Source organism: Natrix helvetica (assembly GCF_964273705.1).
Source record: "Natrix helvetica genome assembly, chromosome: Z".
Lineage (NCBI taxonomy): Eukaryota > Metazoa > Chordata > Lepidosauria > Squamata > Natricidae > Natrix > Natrix helvetica.
The window spans coordinates 24,839,835-24,864,510 of record NC_138554.1 but is presented as its reverse complement, the minus strand read 5'-3'; the positions used below and the strand labels follow the sequence as shown (position 1 = coordinate 24,864,510).

The 24,676-nt window shown below is 41.8% G+C and overlaps 2 protein-coding genes across 9 annotated transcripts in view; both read right to left on the bottom strand.

Annotated features, from left to right (window-relative positions):
• Positions 1-382: 382 nt before the first annotated feature.
• On the bottom strand, positions 383-15,419 carry LENG9 (leukocyte receptor cluster member 9). 5 transcript variants are annotated; one of them, XM_081970761.1, is made up of 3 exons: positions 15,285-15,349; positions 2,852-2,910; positions 383-2,720 (listed from the first exon to the last, which is right to left on the bottom strand). In XM_081970761.1, the coding sequence occupies exon 3, from the start codon at positions 2,716-2,718 to the stop codon at positions 1,201-1,203; it is 1,518 nt and encodes a 505-aa protein (XP_081826887.1). In that variant the 5' UTR covers positions 2,719-2,720; positions 2,852-2,910; positions 15,285-15,349; the 3' UTR covers positions 383-1,200. The 5 variants fall into 5 exon arrangements, with proteins under 5 accessions (XP_081826887.1, XP_081826886.1, XP_081826885.1 ...); XM_081970760.1 differs by lacking the exon at positions 15,285-15,349 and adding an exon at positions 4,166-4,339; XM_081970759.1 differs by lacking the exon at positions 2,852-2,910 and having other exon boundaries at positions 15,285-15,419.
• The window catches only part of CDC42EP5 (CDC42 effector protein 5), a 31,441-nt gene continuing 17,911 nt past the window's right edge, over positions 11,147-24,676 (bottom strand). For all 4 annotated transcript variants that reach the window (XM_081970772.1, XM_081970774.1, XM_081970773.1 and 1 more), the window contains exon 3: positions 11,147-20,991. In XM_081970772.1, the coding sequence (XP_081826898.1) occupies positions 20,293-20,991 (699 nt within the window). In that variant the 3' untranslated portion in view covers positions 11,147-20,292. The remainder of the gene's footprint in view (positions 20,992-24,676) is intronic.

The following is a 24,676-nucleotide window of genomic DNA, read 5'->3' as shown; positions in this document are numbered from 1 at the left end:
GTAACCTAGATGTGGTCCCCCAGAAGTATGACTGCAACGTAATAGAATATTAATTCTAAAATGTCTTGGCACATTTGAGAGCCTCTGTTGTCATTCTTAAATATCAATATAAATTTGCTTTTTCCCCCCAGAGGTTAAAGAGCTCCTTATTGTTTTTTCTGGTGATGGTAACACCAAACTGGAGCTTCTAGGCATGGCATGAAGCCAAAGACAGAGAAGATGTACTATCTATTAAGAGGATTGTATTAATGTTTGGGCATGCAGCATACATTCACCTTTGAATCTGGAAGTGTTTTCAGGACTTTAATCAGAAAAAAAAACATTACTTGCCCCGTAGATTAAAAACTTAAGATACGTGTATCAGGAGATAGGTGTCTTGATTGAAAAGGCCTTTATTACAACTGGTGTCATTTTTTTTTAAACCACTGAAAATTACATTTAATTTGGTTATACTAAACAAAGCAAAAGCACCTTTTCCCTCAACCACGGACTATTGGGACTGTGGACCAGAAAGACTAAGCCAAAGCAAAAGAGACTATACATTGGCTTTCAGTGTCCCTTAAAAAACAGAACTTAAAAGAGAACACAAGACAGCTAGTTGCCATATTTTATATTGTTCTACATTCTCTTCCATCTTTGCAACCTCAAAGGACTTTGGTTTAATACAAAATTCCGTCAGTGCTTTGCAGCACCTTTTATAGCATTTATACATCAAGGTCTTTTTTTCTGGGTTGGTTAGCATATTGGATTTACTCATCAGAAGCAGCCTTGGAGCATACAAATGTGACAATATTTCAGTCAACCCTTTGCAACACCTTAAAGCAGAATGTCCTTTCGTAGGATCATCTGCGGACAGCAATTACACAAGTCCAGAAAAAGATGTAGCCCCCTTTTCCTTCATTTCTACCATCAATACAAAGGAGTCTAAAAATGCAGCATACTTATAAAGCTATTTTAAAGTATCTGAAAAGGGATTGTAAAAATGCCATGCTTTTATTGTGCATTATTAATCTATTTAAATCAAGGCAAAAATATATAATTATTATTGCAATGTTCCTGTTCTTGTTTTCTCTGCCCCATTTTGATCACCTTTCCCACTAGAGTTTACTTAAAGTGCTCCAAACCGATGCTGCTGGGGAATTCTGGGAGTTGAGATTCACACAGTTTCAAGTTGCCCAACTGTTAAGAATAGATGTGCATTTAAGTTCCACTTCCTCCATATAAATCCAATTTCAGTATGCTGACGTACACATTATCAGTTCTTTTGCCTTTTCCTACCTCATAGAAACCTATGGACTCTACTGCCTGGACTCCTAAATCCTCTATCGTAGGAGCCCAAGCCAAACCTGATGGGAGCTGTGGCATTCCCTTCCTAGGAGGAACTTTCACGACGGTCAAATGGAACTTCCCTTTGGAGGGAGAGTAAATCACTGTCAAGCCCTTTTTCGTAAAAGCGTCTTCCAGACTCTGAGCCAGGGCTCCCAGTTGGGGTAAAGGGTCTGGTGCCAAGTACAAAACCCGTGAATTAAAAGACTCCGCGTTACGGAAGGAGAGAAGCAGGACCGGGGGCAGCAGTCGCTGAAAGCCAGCCTGAAGTTCTTCCAGAGCCATCATCGCTTTGTGTATTTCTTCAGGGGTATCCAAGTGCAACAGGCAAAGCGTAATATGCAGTGTAGCTCTGGGCACACAGAAGGGAGCGTAACCTGAGCTAACAGCACATAGGGCCTCCTGGAAACGTTTCACAGCTTCCCAGATTTCTGGGCTGGTGATCGGGATAGCTATGAAATGGGTCGGGCGCTCCTTCGGATAGGAAAAGCTCCTCCCTCCCCCCTTTTCCAAATCCACGTTTTCTCTCTTCGGCATCACCGGTTCATTTTCTATTCCGACAGCACAAGCATGTTTGAATTCTTCACACTTAACTGAGCCGACTGTCACTCTTTCCTTTTCTTTGCTGGCTAAGTTTCCTTCTTGGTTAGTGGACATGTCTTCAACCAACTCCAAATTATCCCCTGCTTCCCCCAAAGCCATCATTAACTTAGGTCCACTACTTGTCTCGTTCAAGTCTTTATCCTTGGTTGAATCCCCATCTGCTTCTTCTTCAACTTGGAGGCTATTTGAAAGACCCAATAGTTCCTTCTTAGCTTGGGTGTCTTCTTCCTTCATCACTTCTAAGATGGTTTTCCCACTTCCGGTGGACCCAAAAACGTCATCGGTGCGACTGACTTTGTCCCAAACTACACGATCTCTGTATTTAAAATATTGGATTCTATGTTTAGGGATAGCCAGTACACCAGGACCAACTGAAGCTAGATCCTCCCACGAGAAAGAAGTAAAAGATTCCTCCAAGATCCCCAAGAACCGGTCAAGGTAGCCAATAGAAAACCGTTCAGCAGGTACCTGTGTATCCCAGAGGAGTCGGGAAATGACATCCTCAGCTGTTTTCATGGCAGGTTTCTTCCCTTCTGTGAGCTGCAAGGGAGGAACATGGACAGGTCCAGGATCTTTTAAATGGTGAACCTCACCAACATCACCAGGATGATAGTTTTGGCAGCGGGCACCAAAACGGCAGCGTCCCTCCAAGAAAAAACGACAGGGAGGGTTGATATTAGAAGATGGTTCTTCAGTTAAGGATGTGTCTGGATCTTCTGATGGTTCCAGAAGACTGTCAGAAGAATGGTCAGTGAAGTCCTTTCCAGAGGAGGCAGCCAATGCATCCATCGCTGTATGAGAGAAAGAATTAAGATCAGAAGAACAAAGCTTGATCACATTCAGTTTCACTTGCTGTCCCAGGGGACAGGTTCGTAGCAGAAAGAAAATTATGGGATGAGTGGGATTGAACTGAGCAACTCACTTTAAGGGCAAACGTTAATGGCTCTAGGCAGTGTGATGATGAATCATGAACCAGGAAGTCTGTCAAAAAAATCAAATTTCAGATGTGTGCCAATCTTTTCCCATGGAGACGCTAACAGAATATGCTAAAGTAATGGGCATCAATGAATTATTCTGCCCTGTTAGTGTCTCAGGTAGAAGCCTCCCAACACATTAATTCAAGGCACTCTTCTTTTTCAACAATGTTGGTTTTTTAGAGATTCAGAAACCGAGACATTTACCTCCATTGCTAATTGTAACCTGTGCAGTATGTCCATACCTCACAGCTTTTCAACCACCTTGATGAAATTCAATCCTTTTTTTTAATTGTGGGCATAAAGACACCGCAAAGTAGTTTCATACTCGCTGTTTTCCCTTTAGCCCAATATTTTTTCAACCTCAGCATAACATGTGTGCAGGCTTCAACTTCCAGAACTAAAATCAGTACATTTTAAAGTAACAAAACATGGAAATCAGAGTTGAGGTAACAAAACAAATTCCTAAACCAAAATTAATTAATTTTGACTAAAGTAACTCAGCCACCATTCCTATATTTCAGCGCATTTGCCATATTTTATGTTTTATTGCAATTTCTTTGTTATAAACCATCCAGGATCAGCCAGCACTCAAATTTGATAAATAATAATAATTATCATTATTATTATTATTATTGATCATCGCAGTCAGCCAGATGTTCAGACTGGATTAGGCATTTTTGTCTACCTAAAATCCATACCAAGGACCTGGAATACGCATATTTGTTTTTATTATTATTATCATCATCATCTTCTTTTATTCATTAAACATGAAACTCAAGTCAACTGAACATTTAAAAATATATCATAAATATTATTGACTGGTGCTAATAGTTGATACAGGTTGCTGTCAGCATCCTAGGTATCAACCAAGTACCATCATCATCATCGGAAACTGAAGGCATGAGCTCACTTTTTAAGTCACTTTGCCAGTCCTGCTCTACTCATGAATTACAAAGTGTTGCCGCCGTTACTATTTGCAGATTGACCTACAATGTCCATCACACACCCTGAACATCTCCTGTAGTCTCAGTAACGGGAGCTGGGGCTTATCCTTTTCATTTTTCCACTCTTTTATCAGCTAGCGTTTCTTCCTCGCTCTCTTTCTCCCACACACGCACGTGTGAATACCGATACGGAGGTAATTGGACTCAGGGTGCCTGGGTTATTTTAACTCCTCTCATATTTTAAAATCAAAAGCAGCGGGGAGGGGGGAGAGGGGAAAACAGAAGGTGGATCGAGTTAGGGGATAAATCTCCTACCTTTCCCCGATCACCCACACCCGCTTCCGGGTCTGAGTTTCGGCGAAACCCAGTCCTGGTGCCCGAAGCGACCGCTCCCCGCCGCCGCCTCTGATTTCCTTGGCCCGTTTGTGGGTGGGTGGAAAACAAGGAAGCAACTCGCAAACAAACTGAAAAGCATTGTGGGGATGATATTCACGGCTCGGGCCCATTTTCACTGCCAAAGCCAGCAGAGGGCAATGCTCCACCAACTTAACGCTGCCTTTACTTGCGATCGATTGCTGCATTTGGCCCGCTTCTCAAAGCAAAGGGGGAAAAGGTTAGGGACCTTTTGGGTAGATATACACCTACCTGCCTTCTGCCCCGAGAGCGATTTGGTTATTATTTATTTGATTTTTATCTTGCCTTTATTGCTTTATAAATAACTCAAGGTGGCAAGCATACTTAATACTCTTTTGATTTCCCCCCACAACAGCTCTTTTATGGTGGATTGGACTGAGAGAGAGTAACTGGCCCAAAGTCACTCAGCTTATTTTCATGTTTAGGGTGGGATTAGAACTCACTGTCTCCCGCTTCTAGATCACCTTAGACCAAACTGGTTCTCCAGCTATTTCTTTGATGTCTTCTTCTAAAGAGGTTGATTGATTGGATTGATTGATTTGATTCATTCTTTCATTCATTCTAATATGTGCCGTCAAATCACTCTTCTCTTACATAGATGGATTTTCTGGCCGAACTGCTAGTGGAATTTAGGCCTGGGTCGCAGAACCAGCAGCAACCCAGGCTGGCCACGCCCCACACCCCCCACCCCCCCCCGAACCGGTTTCCCGGTCGCCGTTGCTCTTGCCGGCATGTTGTGTAGTATTGTGTGCACGTGCGCAGTTCACTGTAGATTCTTCTGCGCATGAGCTTTATACTAGTTGCAAAAATAGAATCTCGTCCCTGTGTGGCTCTACTAAATAATTACTCAGAACTTCTCTCAGGCTAAATTTGAGTTGGGATCCAATCTTATCCCAAAGGACATAATGACAATTAAAAAAAAAACAAAGTTCCTCAAATGATAGGCTAAGTCAATGGTGGCGAACCTTTTCGGCACTGAGTGCACAAACGGGAACAGGCCTGCATGTGTGCGGTTGCGTATGCTGGAGTGCCGAAAACACAAAGACCAGCTGGATGGCGCAGGCATGCTTGTTTTTGGCTGGGTTTTGCCATTTTTAGGCCATTTGTGGGCCAAAAACAGCCTGAAAAATGACCCCAAAGATGCCCCCGAAATGGCCTAAAAACCGCTCAGAAAACAAGCTGTCTTGTGGGCTGTTTTCAGGCCATTTTCCAACACTCCTGCGCCCATGGAGACCAGCTGGCCGGTGCGCATATGCGTGCTGGAAATCAGAAGAGAAGCTGGCGACGTGCATGCCCACAGCGAGGGCTCTGCGGGCCATCTCTGGCACACATGCCATAGGTTGGTCATCACGGGGCTAAGTGGTCACTGTCATTTCTCACACTATGCCCATTAAGGTTAAAGGTTTGAGAAATAGGAATGTAGTTGCCAAACTGTTGTAAGCCATGGCTCCATCTTCTTTCAAAGAAATCAATTCAGTACAGGTAACCCTCGGCTTACAACAGTTCATTTAGTGACCGTTCAAAGTTATAATGGCACTGAATAAAGTGACTTATGATCATTTTCACAGTTACAACCTTTGGTCACGTGATCAAAATTCAGATGTTTGGCAGCTGGTTCATATTTATGTCCCAGGGTCACGTGATCCCCTTTTGCGATCTTCTGACAAAAAAAGTCAATGGGGAAGCCAGATTCATTTAACAACTGGGTTACTAACTTAACAACTTTAGTGATTCACTTAACAATATTGTAAAATGGGGTAAAACTCACAACAAATGTCTCACTTAAAAACATACATTTTGGGCCCAATTGCGATTGTAAATCAAGGACTCCCTGTACTTTATATTAATGCACAGAAAAACAGACAGAGCTTTGATGCACCATTGTGGGTTTTTTGCCCATACTTTGTGGATACCCCTGCACCACCATCTTCCGCTGGTTTCCTGAAAGTCAAACCTAAATCACTTTCCTTGGAAAAGTTTTCCGAATTAATTCTCTTCCTTCTTGCTTCATACAAAGGATTTACTCTTTTCACATAATGGTTTGAGGCCAGGAAAGGAAGAATGATTAGAAATAAATGAGAAAAACCCAAATGAACTGGATACACAAGAAGAGCTTTTTAAAATAACAATTTTGATTAGAGTTTACAGATAACACACATAAAAGACTAATGCAAACAAAGATATATATGAAATGCAAACAAGAGGAAAAGAAAAATGTGAAGAGATAGAACAAAAGAAAATAAAAAGTAAGAAACAAAAATATATAAATGATGACTCCTCTGGGCAAGTATAAACAGCTTCAGTAATTTAACACTTTCTCTAGTATTTCAATTTTTAAAAGATACCTTCTTTCCATATCTCATTCCTTATCAATAATCACATCATAGCAATAGCACTATATACTGTTCCATAGTACTTTACAGGACTCTCTGTAAATCTCTCCATTTATAAACAGATCTTTAAAGCCTGATCACTCATTTCTAATTAAAAAGAAATCCATTAACGGCTATCAGAAATCACAACATAAATATTAGCCCTGATCAAATAATACCAGTTTGAATTCCTCCTGCTTACTTAAATCTTATCAAACAATGTCCTACTAACTAATTTGTTACTATTTTCTCTTTTTCTCCTCTCAGGAACAGTTTCATTAATTTAATATGTTCTTTTTGTAAATTTATGATAAAAAGACTTTCCAAATCACATTTACAGTAATTATATTCATCAGATGGTTTCATTTGTAAATCCATTGTGGCATCTTTTTCTACATCACTGTTATATTTTGACATATTTAAATCCATTTTTAGATCCACATCATCCTTTTCCTCGTCACTTTTATAATCTGGCAGTTTTTTAAACTCCAAATCCACATTTGAATCAGCCCCATTCTCTGTTTATCCAATAAAATCTATTGTGCTTCTATATCCTCTGTTATAGTTCACGTAATCCTCAACTTACAACCATTCAATTAGTGACCGTTCAAAATTACAACGTGCATGAAAAAAAGTTGTTTACAACCACATGATCAAAATTTGGATGCTTGTGCATATTTATAATGATTCCAGTTTCCCAGGGTCAAGTGACTTCCTTTTGTAGCTTTCTCACAAGCAAAGTTAATGGGGAAGCCAGATTCACTTAACAACCTGCTAACTTAACAACTTCAGTGATTCACTTAACAATTGTGGCAAAAAAGGTCGTAAAATGGGGTAAAGTCATTTAACAGCTATTTTGCTTAGCAATAGAAATTTTGAGTTCCGCTATCTTCTAAGTGGAGGACTACCTGTATCGGATAAACTTGTAAGAATTTCTGTGTAGATTGTTCCCAAACAGCATTTATTTCTTCTATAGTCAAATAGTATTGTTCCATTGTATTAATGTGACTTGTCTCCTTTAAGAATATCTGTTAGTTCTCTCTGCTTCTCTCTAGTCAACATTCAAGCCGTCTGTTTATTTTCTAATCAAGAAACTTTCCCCGGGGAGTATTTTTTAGAATTAATTTCAAAATCTTCATATAGTCTTTTATAAAAATTTTAAACAACCCACAGGAAATGTTTTTTTTCACGTCAATCTACTCCATTAACTTTCCAAAATCAACATTCTTTTGCTCTTTTCCAAACATTTGCTTTTTAGGCCTTAAACTTTCATAGAAGTTCTTTCAACTTCTGTTGAAAAATGTGGCTTCTTCTGTGTTATGAAACATCTAGAACAGGATTGTCCAAACTTTGGAACTTTAAGACCTGTATCCTTGGAATTTCAGATATGGATTTCAGAGACAAATAAGAGCTCTTAACGTTATGCTTCAAGGTCAGTAGCAGAAAAATGGTCACCGTCTAGCCAGGATCACTTCCCTACCATGTGCCTACCACAATGCCTTGGATTGCAGCTCCCATAATCCTCTACATGCATGGTTATGAAATTGCCACAAGGGGCTTTCACTCTGGAGAGTAACAGCTTGGGGTAGACAAGTCTAGAACCTCCCTTTTCTACCTCCTTAGCCTCCGTTGTATCCTTTGGATCTGGGTGAGCAGTTTGACCTGGATTATTTAAAGGTAAAGATTCCCCTTGCATGTATGTGCTAGTTGTTCCCTACTCTAGGGGGCGGTACTCATCTACGTTTCAAAGCCAAAGAACCAGCGCTGTCCAAAAATATCTTCATGGTCATATGGCCGGCATGATTAAACGGCGAAGGCGCACGGAACTCTGTTACCTTCCCACCAAGGGAGGTTCCTATTTTTCTACTTGCATTTTTACATGCTTTCAAACTGCTAGGTTGGCAGAAGCTGGGACAAGTAATGGGAGCTCACTCTGTTACATGGGCTAGGGATTCGAACCGCCATACTGCTGACCTTTCTGATTGACAAGGTCAACATCTTAGCCTCTAAGCCACCGCGTCCCTCTGGATTGTTTACATTGTAGAAATTCAATGGCTGAAACAAGGAAATACGTGTGTTCAACAAACAAAATCAGAATCTGTAGTACATTTATTAAAAGACATATGCTTTGAAGAAAACAGCTCACTTTAGGGAGATTATGGAGTGGCTAAATCAGGAGTGTCAAACTCAAGACCCGCGGGCCCAATCTGGCCCACGGGCAGTGGTGGGTTTAAAATTTTTAGAACCTCTTCTGTAGATGTGGCCTGCTTTGTGGGAGTGGCTTGCCAGCCATGTGACTGGGTGGGAGTGGCTCGCCAGCCATGTGACTGGGTGAGAGTGGCTTGCCAGCCATGTGACTGAGTGGGCATGGCCAACTTGTAAAATGTGGTGAAACTCACTTAACAACACTCTTGCTTAGCAACCAAAATGTTGGCTCAGAAACTCTGGCATTTGAAGCATGCAAGTCTTAAAGCTGTCAAGTTATAAGATGCTTGCACCTCTAACCCTTTAGAAAAAAAACCCCAGGGGTGTTCAAACTTGACAGCTTTAAGACTTTAAGGTTTAAATAGGATTCTTAGAGGCAGGCGGGGCGATTGGTGAGCCAGTCGATTGGTGAGCCAGTCAATCAGTGAGCGGTGGGCAGGGCAAGCGTGGTGCGGACGGGCGGGGGGAGGGAGCTGGAACCGGTTCTAAACAGCATGATATATTTGTGTAACCTCTTCTATAGAAGAGGTTAGAATTGGCAGGAACCCACCCCTGCCCAGGGGTACTTAGATCTGACCCATGGGGCCACCCTGAAAACAACAAGGGACCGGCCTGCGGTGTCTCTGCCAGTGAAAACAGAGCTCAGGCGGGTCACATGTCGCTGGAAACGGAAACGGAGCTTGGGAGCCAGTTTTCACTAGCAGAACCACATGTGCCCTCAACATGAGTGATGTTGAGCAGGCCACACCCACAACTCTGATGTGGCCTTCAATGAAATCGAATTTGACACCCCTGAGCTAGACTGATGTGTACAAATCCTGTATCAGGCTAGTTCAGTGTTTCTCAATCTTGCAAAATGAATATCTGTGGATTTTGACTCCAAGAATTCCTCAGTCTGTATAAATAAATATGCTAGCTAAGGAATTCTGGAAGTTCACAGGTCTTCAAGTTGCCCAGGTTGAAAAACACTAGTCTAGCCTCAACATACAGTAGCTGCAGTTCACAAAAACGTTTGCCTTTTCATAAAATGTGTTATTTGGAAAAAGTGTTCCTGATTTTTGTTAGCATTTGTTTAGTGACAAAATTACAAAAGCACTGAGAAAAATCACTTACGACTATTTTTCACACTTATGACTGTTGCAGGCATGTCCAGGGTCATGTGATCAAAATCCAGAAGCTTCAAAATCCAGAACTGACTCATGTTTATGACGGTTGCAGTGACCTGAGGTCATGTGATCATCTTTTGTGGCCTTCTGACAAGCAAACTCCATGGAGAAAGCCAGATTCACGTAACAATCATATTACTAACTTAACAACTGAAGTGATTCACTTAGCAACTCTGGCAAGAAAGGTTGTAAAGTGAGGTAAAATCACTTCACAAGTCTTGCTTAGCAACAGAAATTTTAGACTCACTTGTGATCATTAGTTGAGGACTACCTGAATGGCTCTCCAAGAATGAGTACGAGCAGGAAGCAGCTACAGCTAGCAATATTGTGTTTGATCACAGAGAACAGTCCCCTAAGATCTTCACACTAATTTTCCTAATGTATTTTTCAGCCATCATTTTTGAAATCTTGGGTTACTGAACCTTTGAATCAAGGCAGGGGAGAGGTCCTCACAGGGCCGGCTGAGTCATGAGTCCTCCCCAGTCCCCACACAGTGATCTGTAGATGGCTGCCTCCACCCCAACTTTCCCCCATAAACCAAACAGACTGCTTTTCTGGAGAGGAGGTTGCATATTTTTCATCAAAATGTTTGGAACCAAAGCTTGGACCCTTCATTGTTGGAATACGAGAAGATTTTCTCCTGTCAGCCAACCCGCAGATGGTGTGTTTCACAGGTTCTCTTTGCAATGGTTTCCTTCATCCTGTCAGGCCTGGCCTGTGTCAGCAAATCCTCCCTCCCACCCTCCAGCTGCCCTGTTTATCCTCCAACAGGAAATTCACAGCTGGAATTGACCGGCAAACGGAGGCACCAGGACCCCAGATAAGGCTCCAGAGACACTTTGCAGCTGGAGATGGGGAAGGCAGTCTAATCAGCCAACTTTTTCCCCTTCTGATCTGATCCCTGTTTTTTGTGGGAATGGGGGTGGAGGGAAAATCCCAGTCGTAATTGGTGGCAAATGTTGAAACTCGATTAAAAACCCATCTCCCTCCTCCTCCCACTGCTGTCATCCAGTCTGCTTCTCAGTTCTCACACCAGGGTATCTGCCTAGTGTAGCCATCAGAGTCAAAAAAAATATAGTCAAAAATCAAAATAAAAAAAATAGCAGCTAGTGTAGGTACAACACAGAAAAAACAGACAGTTTCAATTAAACACCAATTAAATTGGTTCTTTTATTTGCAAACTCCAATTAAGTTAGTTCTTTTATTCACTTTGTAGTTAAGTTTAATGTTTTAATTTGAATGTTCAATATTTTAATGTTTTTAAAACCACAGCTTAGTCATGGTGGCACTATGGTTAGAATTCAGTATTGCAGGCTAACTCTGCCGACTGCCAGGAGTTCGATCCTGAGCAGCTCAACGTTGACTCAGCCTTCCATCCTTCTGAGGTTCGCAAAATGAGGACCCAGATTGTGGAGGAGCAATATGCTGATTCTGTAAACCACTTAGAAAGTGCTACAAAACACTATGAAGCAGTATCTATGTACTATAGCTATTCTTTAATTGCTTTATATCATTATTTATGACATTGTAAGTTGCTCAGGATTGCTTGATAATGAAATGGGTGGCATATGAATTTAATAAGTAAATAAACCATTGCGGCTGCCATTTTGACTCTTTTGACCAAATCTATTAATATTCTCCTATCTTGCTTTATTTATTGGGAAGGGAAACTTTGTTAAGGAATGCAAGCCTTAACAAACATCCTGCTGGGTGACAACACAGCCATTCTGATTCAGCAATTGGTTCCCACAATGCTGACAAAAGGAAGCTGGGATATGAATATAATTGCTACTTCCTTCTTGTGATCCCTGAAAACTAATATTTGATCCTGGAAGTAATCTACAGCCATTGTGGCTAATTGTTGTGGCCTGATTTAGCCAATACAAGCTCAGTTAAATAATCCAGATATTAATACCCCTGGCCCCCAAGCTATGAGGGATCCTTTTCAATGACGGTGTCCCCATACCCATCCCAGTGCAGATAGAGCTGAAGAAATTCACAATTTAACAGTGTTTCTCAGTCTTGGCCACTTTAAGACGTGTGGACTTCAACTCCCAAAATTCCCCAGCCAGCCATGCTCATTAAGGAATTCTGGGAGTTGAAGTCCACACATCTTAATAGAATAGAATTCTTTATTGGCCAAGTGTGATTGGACACACAAGGAATTTGTCTTCGGTGCATATGATCTCAGTGTACATAAGGAGAATAAAATACATTCATCAAGAATAAAATGATACAACACTTAGTGATAGTTACTAATAAGCTATCAAATCCTATTAGGAAACAAAAACAATATAAATTGTAACGATACAAGCAACATGGTTATAATCATTTGGGAAGAGATAGATACTAGGAAGGATGAGAAGAATAATAGTAATACAGTCTTCTTGGACAGTGTTGTGGAAATTAGTTGTTAAGCAGAGTGATGGCATTAGGGGGGAAAATTGTCCTTGGGTCTAGTTGTTCTGGTGTGCAGTGCCCTATAGCATCGTTTTGAGGGTAGAAGTTGAAACAATTTATGTCCAGGATGTGAGGGGTCTGTAGATATTTTCACAGCCCTCTTTTTGACTCGTGCAGCGTACAGGCCCTCAATGGAAGGCAGGTTGGTAGCCATTGTTTTTTTTCTGCAGGTCTAATTATCCTCTGAAGTCTGTGTCTGTTTAGTTACAGACCCAGACAGCTATGGCGGTACAGGTGACAAACTCAATAATTCCTCTGTAGAAACACTGATAATAGTGCATTGCGGGTATTCTTTTATCAATCTTCTAGCACCTTTCTCCTTTTTTCCTCTTTTGTACCTTCTTCTATTGTCCCCTCACCCCCAATATTCAGCTGGACCCAAAGAACACTGTTCATCTCCCCACCCCCACCCCCACCCCAAATATGTCTGCTTTGCAACTCCTTGCATTCCTCCCGACTTCGTGCTTACCACTCACATGTTGGCATTTTGAGTCTGACCACCGGAAACGAAGGAAATGCTTTGCAAATGACAAGCAGCTGCGGGGAGGGTTGGGCCCAGCCACAGGAAACATGAGGTCTCAAGATTGGGTGCATGACACCAGCCTGTCCCTTAGTCCAGGCACGGCTAGAAAATCCGTAGTGCAGGGCCACTCGGGTGAAGCAGAAAAGTTCCCATCTGTTGCAAAGCCCTTTCAAGGGTCATCAGTGCATTTGTGTGCCCGGTTAAATACAAAACCACACTGAAGAGAAGGTACAGCATTACAATGTGGCTGGAGGTCTGATTCCTGGTATCCCCAGCTGGCATTTTGATAGGATTAGACAGCAGGCAATAAAAGGAGCATGGCTGATACTCAGAATAACTACCAGCTATTAGGGCAAACAATAGTGACCTGGTTGATTCAACTTTAGCCAAAATTAGCCCACTCCTGCCTGGGGCCTCCTAGCTTCTTCAGAACCACAGCTTCTGAATGCCATAATTTGGCTTCAACTGATCTGTCATACACTTATTAATTAATTAATTAGAATTTTAACCCATCTTTATTACTTTACAAATAATAAAAGGCAGCAAACATATAGCCTCTTGCTATTTTCCCCACAACAACAACCCTGTGAGGTGGGTTGGGCTGAAAGAGAAGGACCGGCCCAAAGTCACCCAGCTAGATTTCATAACTCAGACAGAACTAGAACTCGCATTGTGACCCAGACACCCAGCTGGCTTTAATGGCTAATGCAGGTCTAGAACTCAGTCTTCCTGGTTTCTAAGTCAGTGCTGCCACCATTATAACAGTCTTCAGAGAAAGACAACTACCTGTCTGCTTTTTTTCTCTTCGTGCTCCCCACCCAGGAGATAATGATAGAGGATAGATAGATGATAGATAGATAGATAGATAGATAGATAGATAGATAGATAGATAGATAGATAGATAGATAGATAGATAGATAGATAGATAGATGATAGATAGATAAAGATAGATAGATAGATAGATAGATAGATAGATAGATAGATAGAGATATAGATATAATTTTGCTGATAAATAAATCAAAGGGAGACTAGTAAAGATCTATTTCAAGCTATCTAGCTCTCATCAGCTAGCCTTCTCCTACTGCTTCTCCCTTTTATCGTGTGTGTGTGTGTATGTATGTATGTATGTATATGCATGTGTGTGTGTATATGTAGATGTGTGTGTGTGTGTGTGTGTGTGTGTGTGTTGTATTTTGTGCTGATAAATAAATAAAGGGAGACTAGTATAGATCCATTTCAAGCTATTTAGCTCTCATCAGCTAGCCATACCCTTATTGGGATTCGAACCAGCTGATGAGAGCTAAATAGCTTGAAATGGATCTATACTAGTCTCCCTTTATTTATTTATCAGCACAAAATACAACACAAATATAAAAAGGCAACATTAAAAATAAAAATATGGTTTTCTGCCTGGATGGTCTTCTGTGATGAGCCGAGTGACAGAAAGAGGGAGTAGTGATTTAGGGTTCTTTTTTAATGGCAACTCCTACCGCTAAGACTGCATACAGAGAAATCCCAGTTTTCCTTTTTTGATCAGCTAAAATGGAAACGAGATTACAAGATCTACCACTATGAGGAGATGTCCATGGGGAGGAATCACATTAGTTGATCAAGATCACAATGGATGAGGAGCAATTGGTGCAACTGAGGGCCAGTTTGGGCAACATGGAAGGGTAGTATAATGATTACTGGTATGCATATAAGAGAAACAAGGAAAGGAAATCAAAGTCAAGAAGATCTGTAGAATGCTGAGCAAGATTCCAAAATATCCTGGCTTGCTTTGGGTCTAATATACCTTGACTCAGAATACTGTTATAAAGATAGTCCTCGACTTACAATTTAGTGTGTTTAATGAGAGTTTGACGGCACTGAAAAGAAGTGATTCGTGACTGTTTTTCACACATAACGACCACTGCAGCAGCCCCATGGTCATGTGATCAAAATTCAGACACTTGGCAATTGACTCATATTTATGACGGTTGCTGTGTCCCATGGTCATGTGATCATCTTTTGAGACCTTCGGACAAGTCAGTGGGGAAGCCAGAATTACTTAATAACCATGACTAACTTGCAGTTGATTCACTTAACTGTGGCAAAAAAAGTAATAAAATGGGGCAAAATTCACTTAGCAACTGTCTTTCTTAGCAAGAGAATTTGGGGACTCAATTATGGTCATGGGGGTGCAGTGGTTAGAATGCAGTATTGCAGGCTAACTCTGCTGACTGCCAGCAGTTTCATCCTGGAGCAGTATATACTTCTAAGGGCTATTGCTACGGTCATAAGGTGAGACTTACCTGTAGTTCTTCTTCAGTGCAAGAAACCCCACCTTTGAGCAGATCTATAACTCCTTCCATGAACCAGCCAGTGATAGCAAAGAGTCTGGTGGGAATAGGTTGTTGTTGTTAGTTGCAAAGTTGTGTCCGACCCATTGCGACCCCATGGATGACATTCCTCCAGGCCTTCCTCTCCTCTACCATCCTCTGGAGTCCATTTAAGCTCATGCCAACTGGTTTGGTAACTCCATCCAGCCGCCTTGTTTTCTGTCGTCCCCTTCTTCTTTTGCCCTCCATTGTTCCCAGCCATTAGGCTCTCCTCCAGTGAGTCCTTCCTTCTCATTAGGTGGCCAAAGTATTTGAGTTTCATCTTCAGGATCTGGCCTTCTAAAGAGCAGTCGGGGTTAATCTCCTCTAGGAATGACCGATTTGATTGCCTTGCAGTCCAAGGGACTCGCAGGAGTCTTCTCTAGCACCAGAGTTCAAAGGATTCAATTCTTTGGCGCTCAACCTTTCTTATGGTCCAACCTTCACAGCCATACATTGCAACTGGAAAAACCATAGCCTTGACTATACACACTTTTGTTGGCAGGGTATCATACACAAAAGCATCCGAAACTAATTTGCTTTTAATTACAAGAAATATCAAACACTTTTTGGTCACTGTACAAATAGTCTGATAGTAGGTTGATAGTTAAACACAACCAAGAGGGTGGAGCTGTATAGACATTCTCTTACATAGCAATCCCATAAAATGAGCTATTACAAAATAATAAATGTAATGTACACAGAGCCATCTTACTACATCAGTTGCAAGGATTATTTAAAAAATAAAAAAGATTTAAGGATCTGTTGGGATCTAAGAAATAGGTTTCAGGATTAAATCTTGGACAGGAGGGTGAATGGTTTGGAAATGCATACAAATAGTAGAGAATAGCAACAGGTGTTTTTATTCTCCCAAAGGAAAACTGGAGATAAGAGACCAGCCCCAATCTCATTTGCAGTCAATAACCAAATCTCATTAATGGAACAGCTTTAAAATCATACCACAGAGATAAAACACACTCACCACCACAGGGGAAAAAACGTGTCCAGTTTCCCCTATTTTAACATGGAGATAAGTAGAGGGGCAATTTGGGATTACAATATACATAGGGGCAAAGAGCCCTCCATATAACTTGGACTACAACATCTGTCATGCTCGCAGGTTGGAGAGTTTTGAACGCTGTAATCTTCACCCCTCAAGAACCCACTTTTAACCCCAACCTCCCTGATGGTACATGAGACACATTTTTTTTTATTTCTTTTTATGTGAATTAGAAACCTCCTCCTCTTTTGGAGTATACTCACAATGCAGACATACTGATTTAGGAACTGTACTTTATATTAGGTGGGTAAAGTCACCACACAGTAAAGAAGAATCAAACAGTGGAATTGTAACTTTGAAAGACACACCCATATCTTTATCCCCCCCCCTCTCCCCACCTCTTTGTCATCCCAATATTTTTATTTTGTCTTCTTCATAAACAGCATCACACTTCTATCATTTTGTTACTTTCAGGGAATCTGTTGTTGAAAACCAGAATTCCAGAGCAGTCTCCTGCCATAAATTATAGTTGATGCATTAACTATTTGGAGCAATAACTGATAGTATATTGTGACTATCTGATGAAACACTCTTCAGAAAAGCTCCTGTTTGTAGTTGGCTGCAGTTGGAAGATATCTCCACCCATAATAAATCTGAGTATTGACTAACATTAATTTATGGGACTCTGGCTTCTGTTGAAACTGTCTGTACATTACTTCCTGGAAAACCCAACCAATCTGTCCTCATACATTAAAACTCTTCTTATACCTCACATGGAGAATCCCAAATGATGGAGAATCCCCATTTCCTTAAGCTTCTCTGATACCCCCTATCCAAACCTACATTCTTCAGCTAAGAAACACAGGTAAGTGGCACTATATTGACTTTCAGTCTTGAAATTGCTTTGCTGGCACATGGGATCCAGCAAAACTAAACTAGAAAGCGTGTTTCCCACCACAAAGCCAAGACAGCTTTCTAAGAAAGGATGTGTGATGCAAAAACATGGTCACAACTTGAACAGTCTTTCCTACTCCCCCATCCCCACTCCCCTGCCTCATTTGCAAAAAAGCAGATATGTCTGGTGCTATACGTGAGGTTTAATCCCAAAGGTGCTTTTTCAAGGGGCGACTGGATTTTGTTTTTCCTTGAAGACATCCAAGATAAAAAGCAAAACCTCTTCAAGGAAGAACAAAAAAAAGTCCAGTAGCCTCTTGAAAAAGCACTTTTGGGACAACAATGACCTGGATGACTGAGAATCTCCATAGACTACTAAACAGTAAGTAACTGAGATCTACTGCAAAGTTATTTATCTCTTTATGATCAGAAGAATGCATCTGGCTGTTTAATTGGCATGTGCTCTAAAAGCCAGACAAAGACATTGAATTTTAAACAAAACAGAGTCTGCATGATTGCTCTCTGTGAAATTAATTATTTCTTCCTCCTTCCTTATATTAAAAACTACAACTCAGTAGCAACTTCTGGAGAAGTTCATTGGCTACATCCAGAGCTTCTGGGAGCCACAGATTAGCTTAGTGTTTCTCAACTTTAGCACCTTTGAAATCGGTGGAAGTCAAATCCCAGAAGTGGATTTCAATTCCCATGTTGGCTGGGGAATTCTGGGAGCTGAAGTCCACTCATCTTAAAGATGCTAAGGTTAAGATCACTACCTTATCTTGTAGCAATGTCAATTGTAGTAATGTACTGAGCATCCTTATCTACTTTAATTCTGACATATTTAAACCTTGTCCCATTTAGGCAGAGAGGAAGGAGGTGGTAACACTCACTCTGGCAGTAAAAACAAATTCTTTTTTTGTAGCAGATAAATACTTCAGGTAAGGCCATATACATTGCAGTTCTATATATCTTTTCCATTGCAATAAATGAATCAGGAGTAAGAACACAAAAGCAGAAACACAGTGGAATTAAAAAAAAACATATAGACTAGATCTGTCTGTAAGCAATCCCTAAGACAGCATTTCCCAACCTTGGCTATTTTAAGATGTTGGCTAGGGAATTGTGGGGGTTGAAGTCCACACCTCTTAAAGTTGCCAAGGTTAAGAAAAACTGCTCTAAGGAGCTGATAGATCTAGACTAGGAACAGGAGGATGGATAAAGTTTATGGGGCATAACCAAGGGGTACAGTAAGGGGAAGGCATTATTTCTATATAAGTATTCTTGCATTTAGCACAAACAAATCTACAGCTGTACCACCACCTCTGCATATGTACAGAGAACAGGCAGATTTGTTTCCCAACTGTTTACCATTAACTTCCAAAAATGAGTTGACAATGTTCCCCGCAGGCCAGTTTAGGGAAGCCAAGATAGCTGTAACAGAATATCACTTTAAAAAGAATGTAAAAGAAATATCTGATGGGCAAAAAGACAAGCTATTAATTTGAAGGATCTGGGATTATAAAAGTGTTGTTCAAAAATACGTTGGCCAGTATAAATCCCTCTCCAGTTATTGCCGCTTCCAGCCCATTGAATTTTATTAATTTAAAAGCACCTGATTCAAAAGGTTATCCAGTTCAAATTGGATAGAGATGCTATCTATGGATGCAACCTTGCCTTACCACCCAGCCCCATCACAGCTTTAATGAAGAAAAAAAAATGATGCATATTTTTTCCACACGAGCACTCCAAGTTTTGTCCTTCATAAATAAATCTGTTTAAAAAGTGACTAGCCAAAAGAGAGCGAAAAATAACACAGAATTGTTCCAGCTATCATATCTGTTGGAAACTTTGTCCTTTTTTGTACATGACTGGACTGACAAAAACAGATGCTTCTTTTATACAGGGTGCAAAAAAAACATTGAGGTGGGCCACTGGCAGAAAATTCTGTCCCTTGTCAGAGGCAGCTAGGATACATGGCTAATTGCAGGCCACTGAACTGCCTCTTCTAGTTATGAACCAAATATCTTTTCTTCATTCTTCATGCCATGAAAGGATCTTTATCCTTTTCATTGACTTCAAGAAAACGTGTCAAAGTTCTTCTGTCTTCCCTCTAATCCTGTCCTTTTCTTAACACAAGATCATCTCTTAAGAAGACATCTCACAATTGCTTGGATACACAATACTGCTTGGATATACAGATCCACAGGTTTAAGAGAGAGAGAGAAAGTGAATGAATTCTGAAATGGAAGCTATTGAGCTAGTTTGTGTTCATCCGTTGAAAAGGGACTGGTGGACAGAAGAAGGCTTCATACCTTTGAATGTCCCAACAGCACACTTGTTGGTACAAGAGACTGGCCACATAGTTGGAGATCATTAGAGAGTTTCCAAAATGGTATCACTCATCCTTAGTCTGTATTTTCAACCATGTGACTCTCAGTTAACACTGTGTCCTCACATTCTCTCAGTCTGTTCTCTTAGGTGACCTTTTCTCAAAGCATACTCCAAGTTCATAGAGGGAAACCAACAGTGGGGGTTAGAGAGCTGGAATTCAAAATGGTTAAGTAAAAAAAATGATAAACATAAGAGCAGATGATGGACAGAGAGTTTCGTAACAGGCTCAGTGGTATGTCACTTTGATTCCAGATAGAGAGATGGGCTGAAGCCAAGACATATTTTTCCAGTACAAAGAAGCTGTACTGTCCCAGACTTGGAAGGAATACAAGAAGATGGGGGAAAGAACAAGGATTATTAAGCACCTTCTGGAACTTATTTTTCAGAAGTAGCATCATGGAATGTGCCATAGGATTCTGATTGGCGTTTTCCTGTTTGAACACCACAATAAGTAATCTGAAGGTAAAATAAGGCTTCTCTATGGGAAGAAGCAGGGATAAAATGGTGGATTAGCGAATAGTCATTTGCTGGCCGCATATGGCCAAAAGGCTGCCAGTTGCTGACTACTGCAGTAGAGGCTGAAAGACTCTGCAAGAGCAGGCTGGCAGAAATTTTAGGGTGGGGAAAAGATAGAGAAAAACCAAGATGTTCCTCCTCCTATAACCCAATCTCTTCATCTTGTTCATCTTCAAAACTGTAGCCCTGTCCCTCCTCTTCCTCCTCCTCCTCCTCCTCCTCTTCCTCCTCCTCTTCCTCTTCTTCCTCTTGTTCTTTTTCATCTTCCTGCTGGGAGCATCCCAATGGGCTTAAGCTCTCATCCCTCAATACTTCCTGATCCTGCCCTTTAATATTGTCCCAATCTTTATCCATCACTCCCAGCACATCCTCCAAGATGGAAGGGCCCAAGTCCAGCTGGAAAGAGAGAAGGGATTCAGCGTGGTCCAGAGTGGGACTATCCAGGGAGAACTTCTGTTGCAGGTCCCAATCTTTTCCATTAGTGGGATTCCAGTCAGCCTTCTCTGGGCTCTGCAGTCCCACAAAGCTGCCATCAGGGGTTGATGCTGTTGGACTCTGGACTACTCCATTCCCGCTCCCAGGAGGAGAGAGCAATTCAAAGCAACCAGAAACATCTCCAGGAGAACCAAGCGACCCAGGAGACACTGCTACATCGTGAGGCAACCCATTGGTCTTGGCACCCCCGTGGTTGCTGAGGAATGATGTGTCTCCAAAAGCATCGCCCCCACGGCCAATGTGCATCGTATGTCGAAAATCCCCCAAAGGGGCGCTAATCATGGCTCGATCCAGACGGGGCCTCTTCTTGGAATGAGAAACTGGAGACTGCTTGAGGATGGGCATCTGAAAAGAGAGGCATAAGATTAGGGTCCAAAGCATTCCCACTGGAACCAGCACAAAGTCTGCCACAAAATCCCCTACTGACACCCAGGTACAACCTAGGTCCCACCTTTTGTGAGGCCCAGGAGAACCAATAAATAGGATAAATAAAAGATTGCACATCCCATTGCAAGCCAGGAGGCCGAAGCACGAAACCAAAGCATAAGCTGTTTGTTTATTTAAAACATTTATATAGCTGAAACATGAAACCAAAGCATGAGTTATTTACTTGTTTGTTTATTTATTTAAAACATTTATATAGCTGCCTACCTTAAAGCCAATTCCGGGCGGCTCCCTATCAACTCCCATTGAATTAAGGCTATCATTTTTGCCCTAAATGAACACAATCCACTTTTAATCACACCATACATCAATTACTTTACCCATGGCAGGATGTTTGCCTTTAGTACTAATGTTAATTTGCGGTAGCCCTCCACGTAGTAGTCCTTGTCTTCCCATATTTCACATTTTCCTTGACTCACACCTATTTTCCCTCCTTTCTAGCCAGCTCTGAGTTTATCTGTAACTTAGCTAACACTTTGGGCCCATGACTCATCACGAAATCTTCTGCCATAATAAATTTGTTCGACTTGAAGGCAGCCAGGAGATTGTTGTGGCTTTCTTCTAAGAGAGATAGCACAGGGACCAATGATATGAAAGAATAATAATCTCAGAAGACAAGTTTTCAAAAACAGTTACCCTGTCTGGATTTTTTTTTTTACGAGGTGCTAATTATGGTGACCATCATATTTTAGCTTCTCTGAGATAGAATAGACAAAAGAGAGAATCCTTCACACCAAGGTATTCTCTTGGTTTTGTTCAATCTACCAAATTCACACAAAATGTGCTAAAATTCACAACTTTTACAGGAAATGACCCGGCCTTACTTTCCTTTCAGTCTGAGGGGGCAAAGGTTTCAGATTTTGTGGCAGGCAGAGCCTGGGATAAATGAAAGAGTTGTGGGAATACTGCTCCCTCCTGACCCAGCTTAGGATATTTCACACCTACTAGCCACCCACATATAACTTGTCCAACCAGTTCTTTGACTGAGGAACACTTAGGCTGCTTTGGAAGACTCAAGTTCCTGAAGAAGAAGAGCAAGATCTAGAGGATAGAAGATTTTAAAGACACCCAAGAGGAAAATACCCAAACTAGGTATCATTTCGTTGACAGAAGCAGAATTTAACTTCTGCCATTCATAGCAGAATAGAGCATATTCAAGATATCACAGATCTTCTATAGCAGGGGTCCCCAAACTTGGCAACTTTAAGACTTGTGGACTTCAACTTTCAGAATTCTCCGGCTGGAGAATTCTGGGAGTTATAGTCCATAAGTCTTAAAGTCTTAGTTGCCAGGTTTGAAGACCTCTGCTCTATAGGACAGATGCTTGAATTTACACAAGACACGAAAACATTATTTACTTAATTGTAGTTTATTAATCCACAATTACCCAGTTTTAACACATCAACCCATGGTTAGGAAACCCAAATAGCTGTGTTCGCTCAGAACACTAAACTGCAACCGTAGCTTGTTGTATTAAATCAAACTAGGTCTATCCATGGGTAACAGGAATGGATGCATTATCTAATAAACAGGGAGTTTCTTTCTCTACAATGCTGTGAACACTCGTGGTAATCACAGCAGAAATATTGTTGGATACTTTGGAATGGAATTTGAGCTGTGGAAGGGAATGGCTGTTTAAAGCGAGACAGAGTTTGCCTTCCCTTGACTCAGATACAGGAAACAAGACTGCAAGGAAGATCCCCCTCCTTCCTTTCGTGTTTGGATGCTTTCCCCCAAATATTGTCCTGATGGCATGGTTGGCCCTCCCCTACACGCAAGGTGGACCAGGCCTGCAGACGCTGGAGTTTCCTGTCTCTCCTTGTACCTGCCCAACATTGCAATGTTCTTGTCGGAGGTGTGATGAGCTAAGAGAGGTGATTCATGTTGAATGGGAATAATGGAGCTGCACTGGGGGTGGAAGGGAGACATTGTCTGGGCAAGTGTAAAGGAGGGAGGCAGAGGAGGGGAGGGGAGAGTCAAGCAAAGCTTCTCCTTCCTTCCCAAGATCAGAAAGTGCTGACAGGAGTGGAAAACGGCCTAAGAGTTGACTCAGCTGTGGGTGGTAAATAACCCAGTGTAGGTATCGGGAGTCAGGGGGAAAAAAACAGCCAGGAGTCCTGGATTCCTTCATCTACTCTCCTGAATTTCATTGGTCCCTTTCTTTGGAATCTAGGAAGAAGCTCTCCAACTGGATTACGAATCCCTGTGAAGGGATGAGGAATAAAAGGCATTATAAGTAGTCCTTCAACTTACAATAGTTCATTTAGTGATCGTTTGAACTTACAAAGTGAGTAATGACCGTTTTTCACACTTACAACCATTGCAGCATTCCCACGTGATCAAAATTTAGACACTTTAACAATCATATTTATGATGGTTGCCAGTGATGTGCGGTGAGGTTTATGACTGGTGAGGCTGGTGACATCATCAAACCGCGTGGTTGCTCCGATCGCACAGGCGCAGCCCGACCAGAGAAGTTTCTCTTCTCAGAAATGTCAGAAAGGGACAGGCAGGCTGCCACAGCTCCATTGAGAAGACATTTCTGAGAAGAGAAGCTTCTCCTTTCTCCTCCTCCCCCCCCCCCCCTTCTAGCACTGATGCATTTTTTGCATCGGGCGAGCCTGGATCCTTGCAAGGGGAATGGGATCACATGTGCAGGAGGCTCCTCAGCACCAGCCTCAGATCAGCGGGAGCCGCGATCCCCTTCCTCTGCACACATGGTCCCATTCCCCTCCTTCCTGAGCCAACATGAAGGGGACCGCGGCTGCGCAGATCTGAGGCTGGCATTGAGGATCCTCCTGCACACATGATCCCATTCCCCTTGCAAGGATCCCAGGCTTGCCCGATGCAAAATATGGTGAGATTGGCGCACTTGGGGCTGCTGCTGCGATGTCCAGGGAGGCTAAACCAAGCCGCGCACCTCTCCCAGCCACTTTCGCAGCTTCCTGGAGTATTTTTTTTTTATTTTCATGATGAGAGCTGTGAGGCTCTGCCTCCCCTGCCTCCCCTGACTGCACGTCACTGATGGTTGCACTGTCCTGGGGTCATGAGATCAGCTTTTGCGACCTTCAGGCAAGCAAAGTCGATGGGGAAGCCAGACTTGCTTAACAACCATATTACTAACTTAACCACTGCAGTGATTTACTTAACAATGGTAGCAAGATAGATCATAAAATGGGTCAAAACTCACTTAGCAACAGAAATTTTGGGCTCAATTGTGGTCGTAATTCCTTTTTACTTTATTCCAGTGGTTCCCAACATAGGCCCACGCCCCATAGGGGAGCAATTTGAACCTTGTTTAAACCAAGTTAATGGCCTTTTGGGCTTCCTCCTCCACATGAGCAGAGTTCACTTTGTGAGTAAAGTAAGAATTATATGTCACGGAGGGAGGGGGGACCAGGATTTTAGAGATGCTTAGGTGGGGCATGGCCAAAAAAAGGTTGGGAGCCACTGCTCTATTCCTTTTTATTGGAAAGTATTACAAGCACACAAGGAAAAAAAAAACCAATCCTCTAACAGTATCCAGAGGTAGTGAGAGGAAATCCCCCTTCAAGGATGTCATTTCCTCATAGGGAATTTTTTTAGG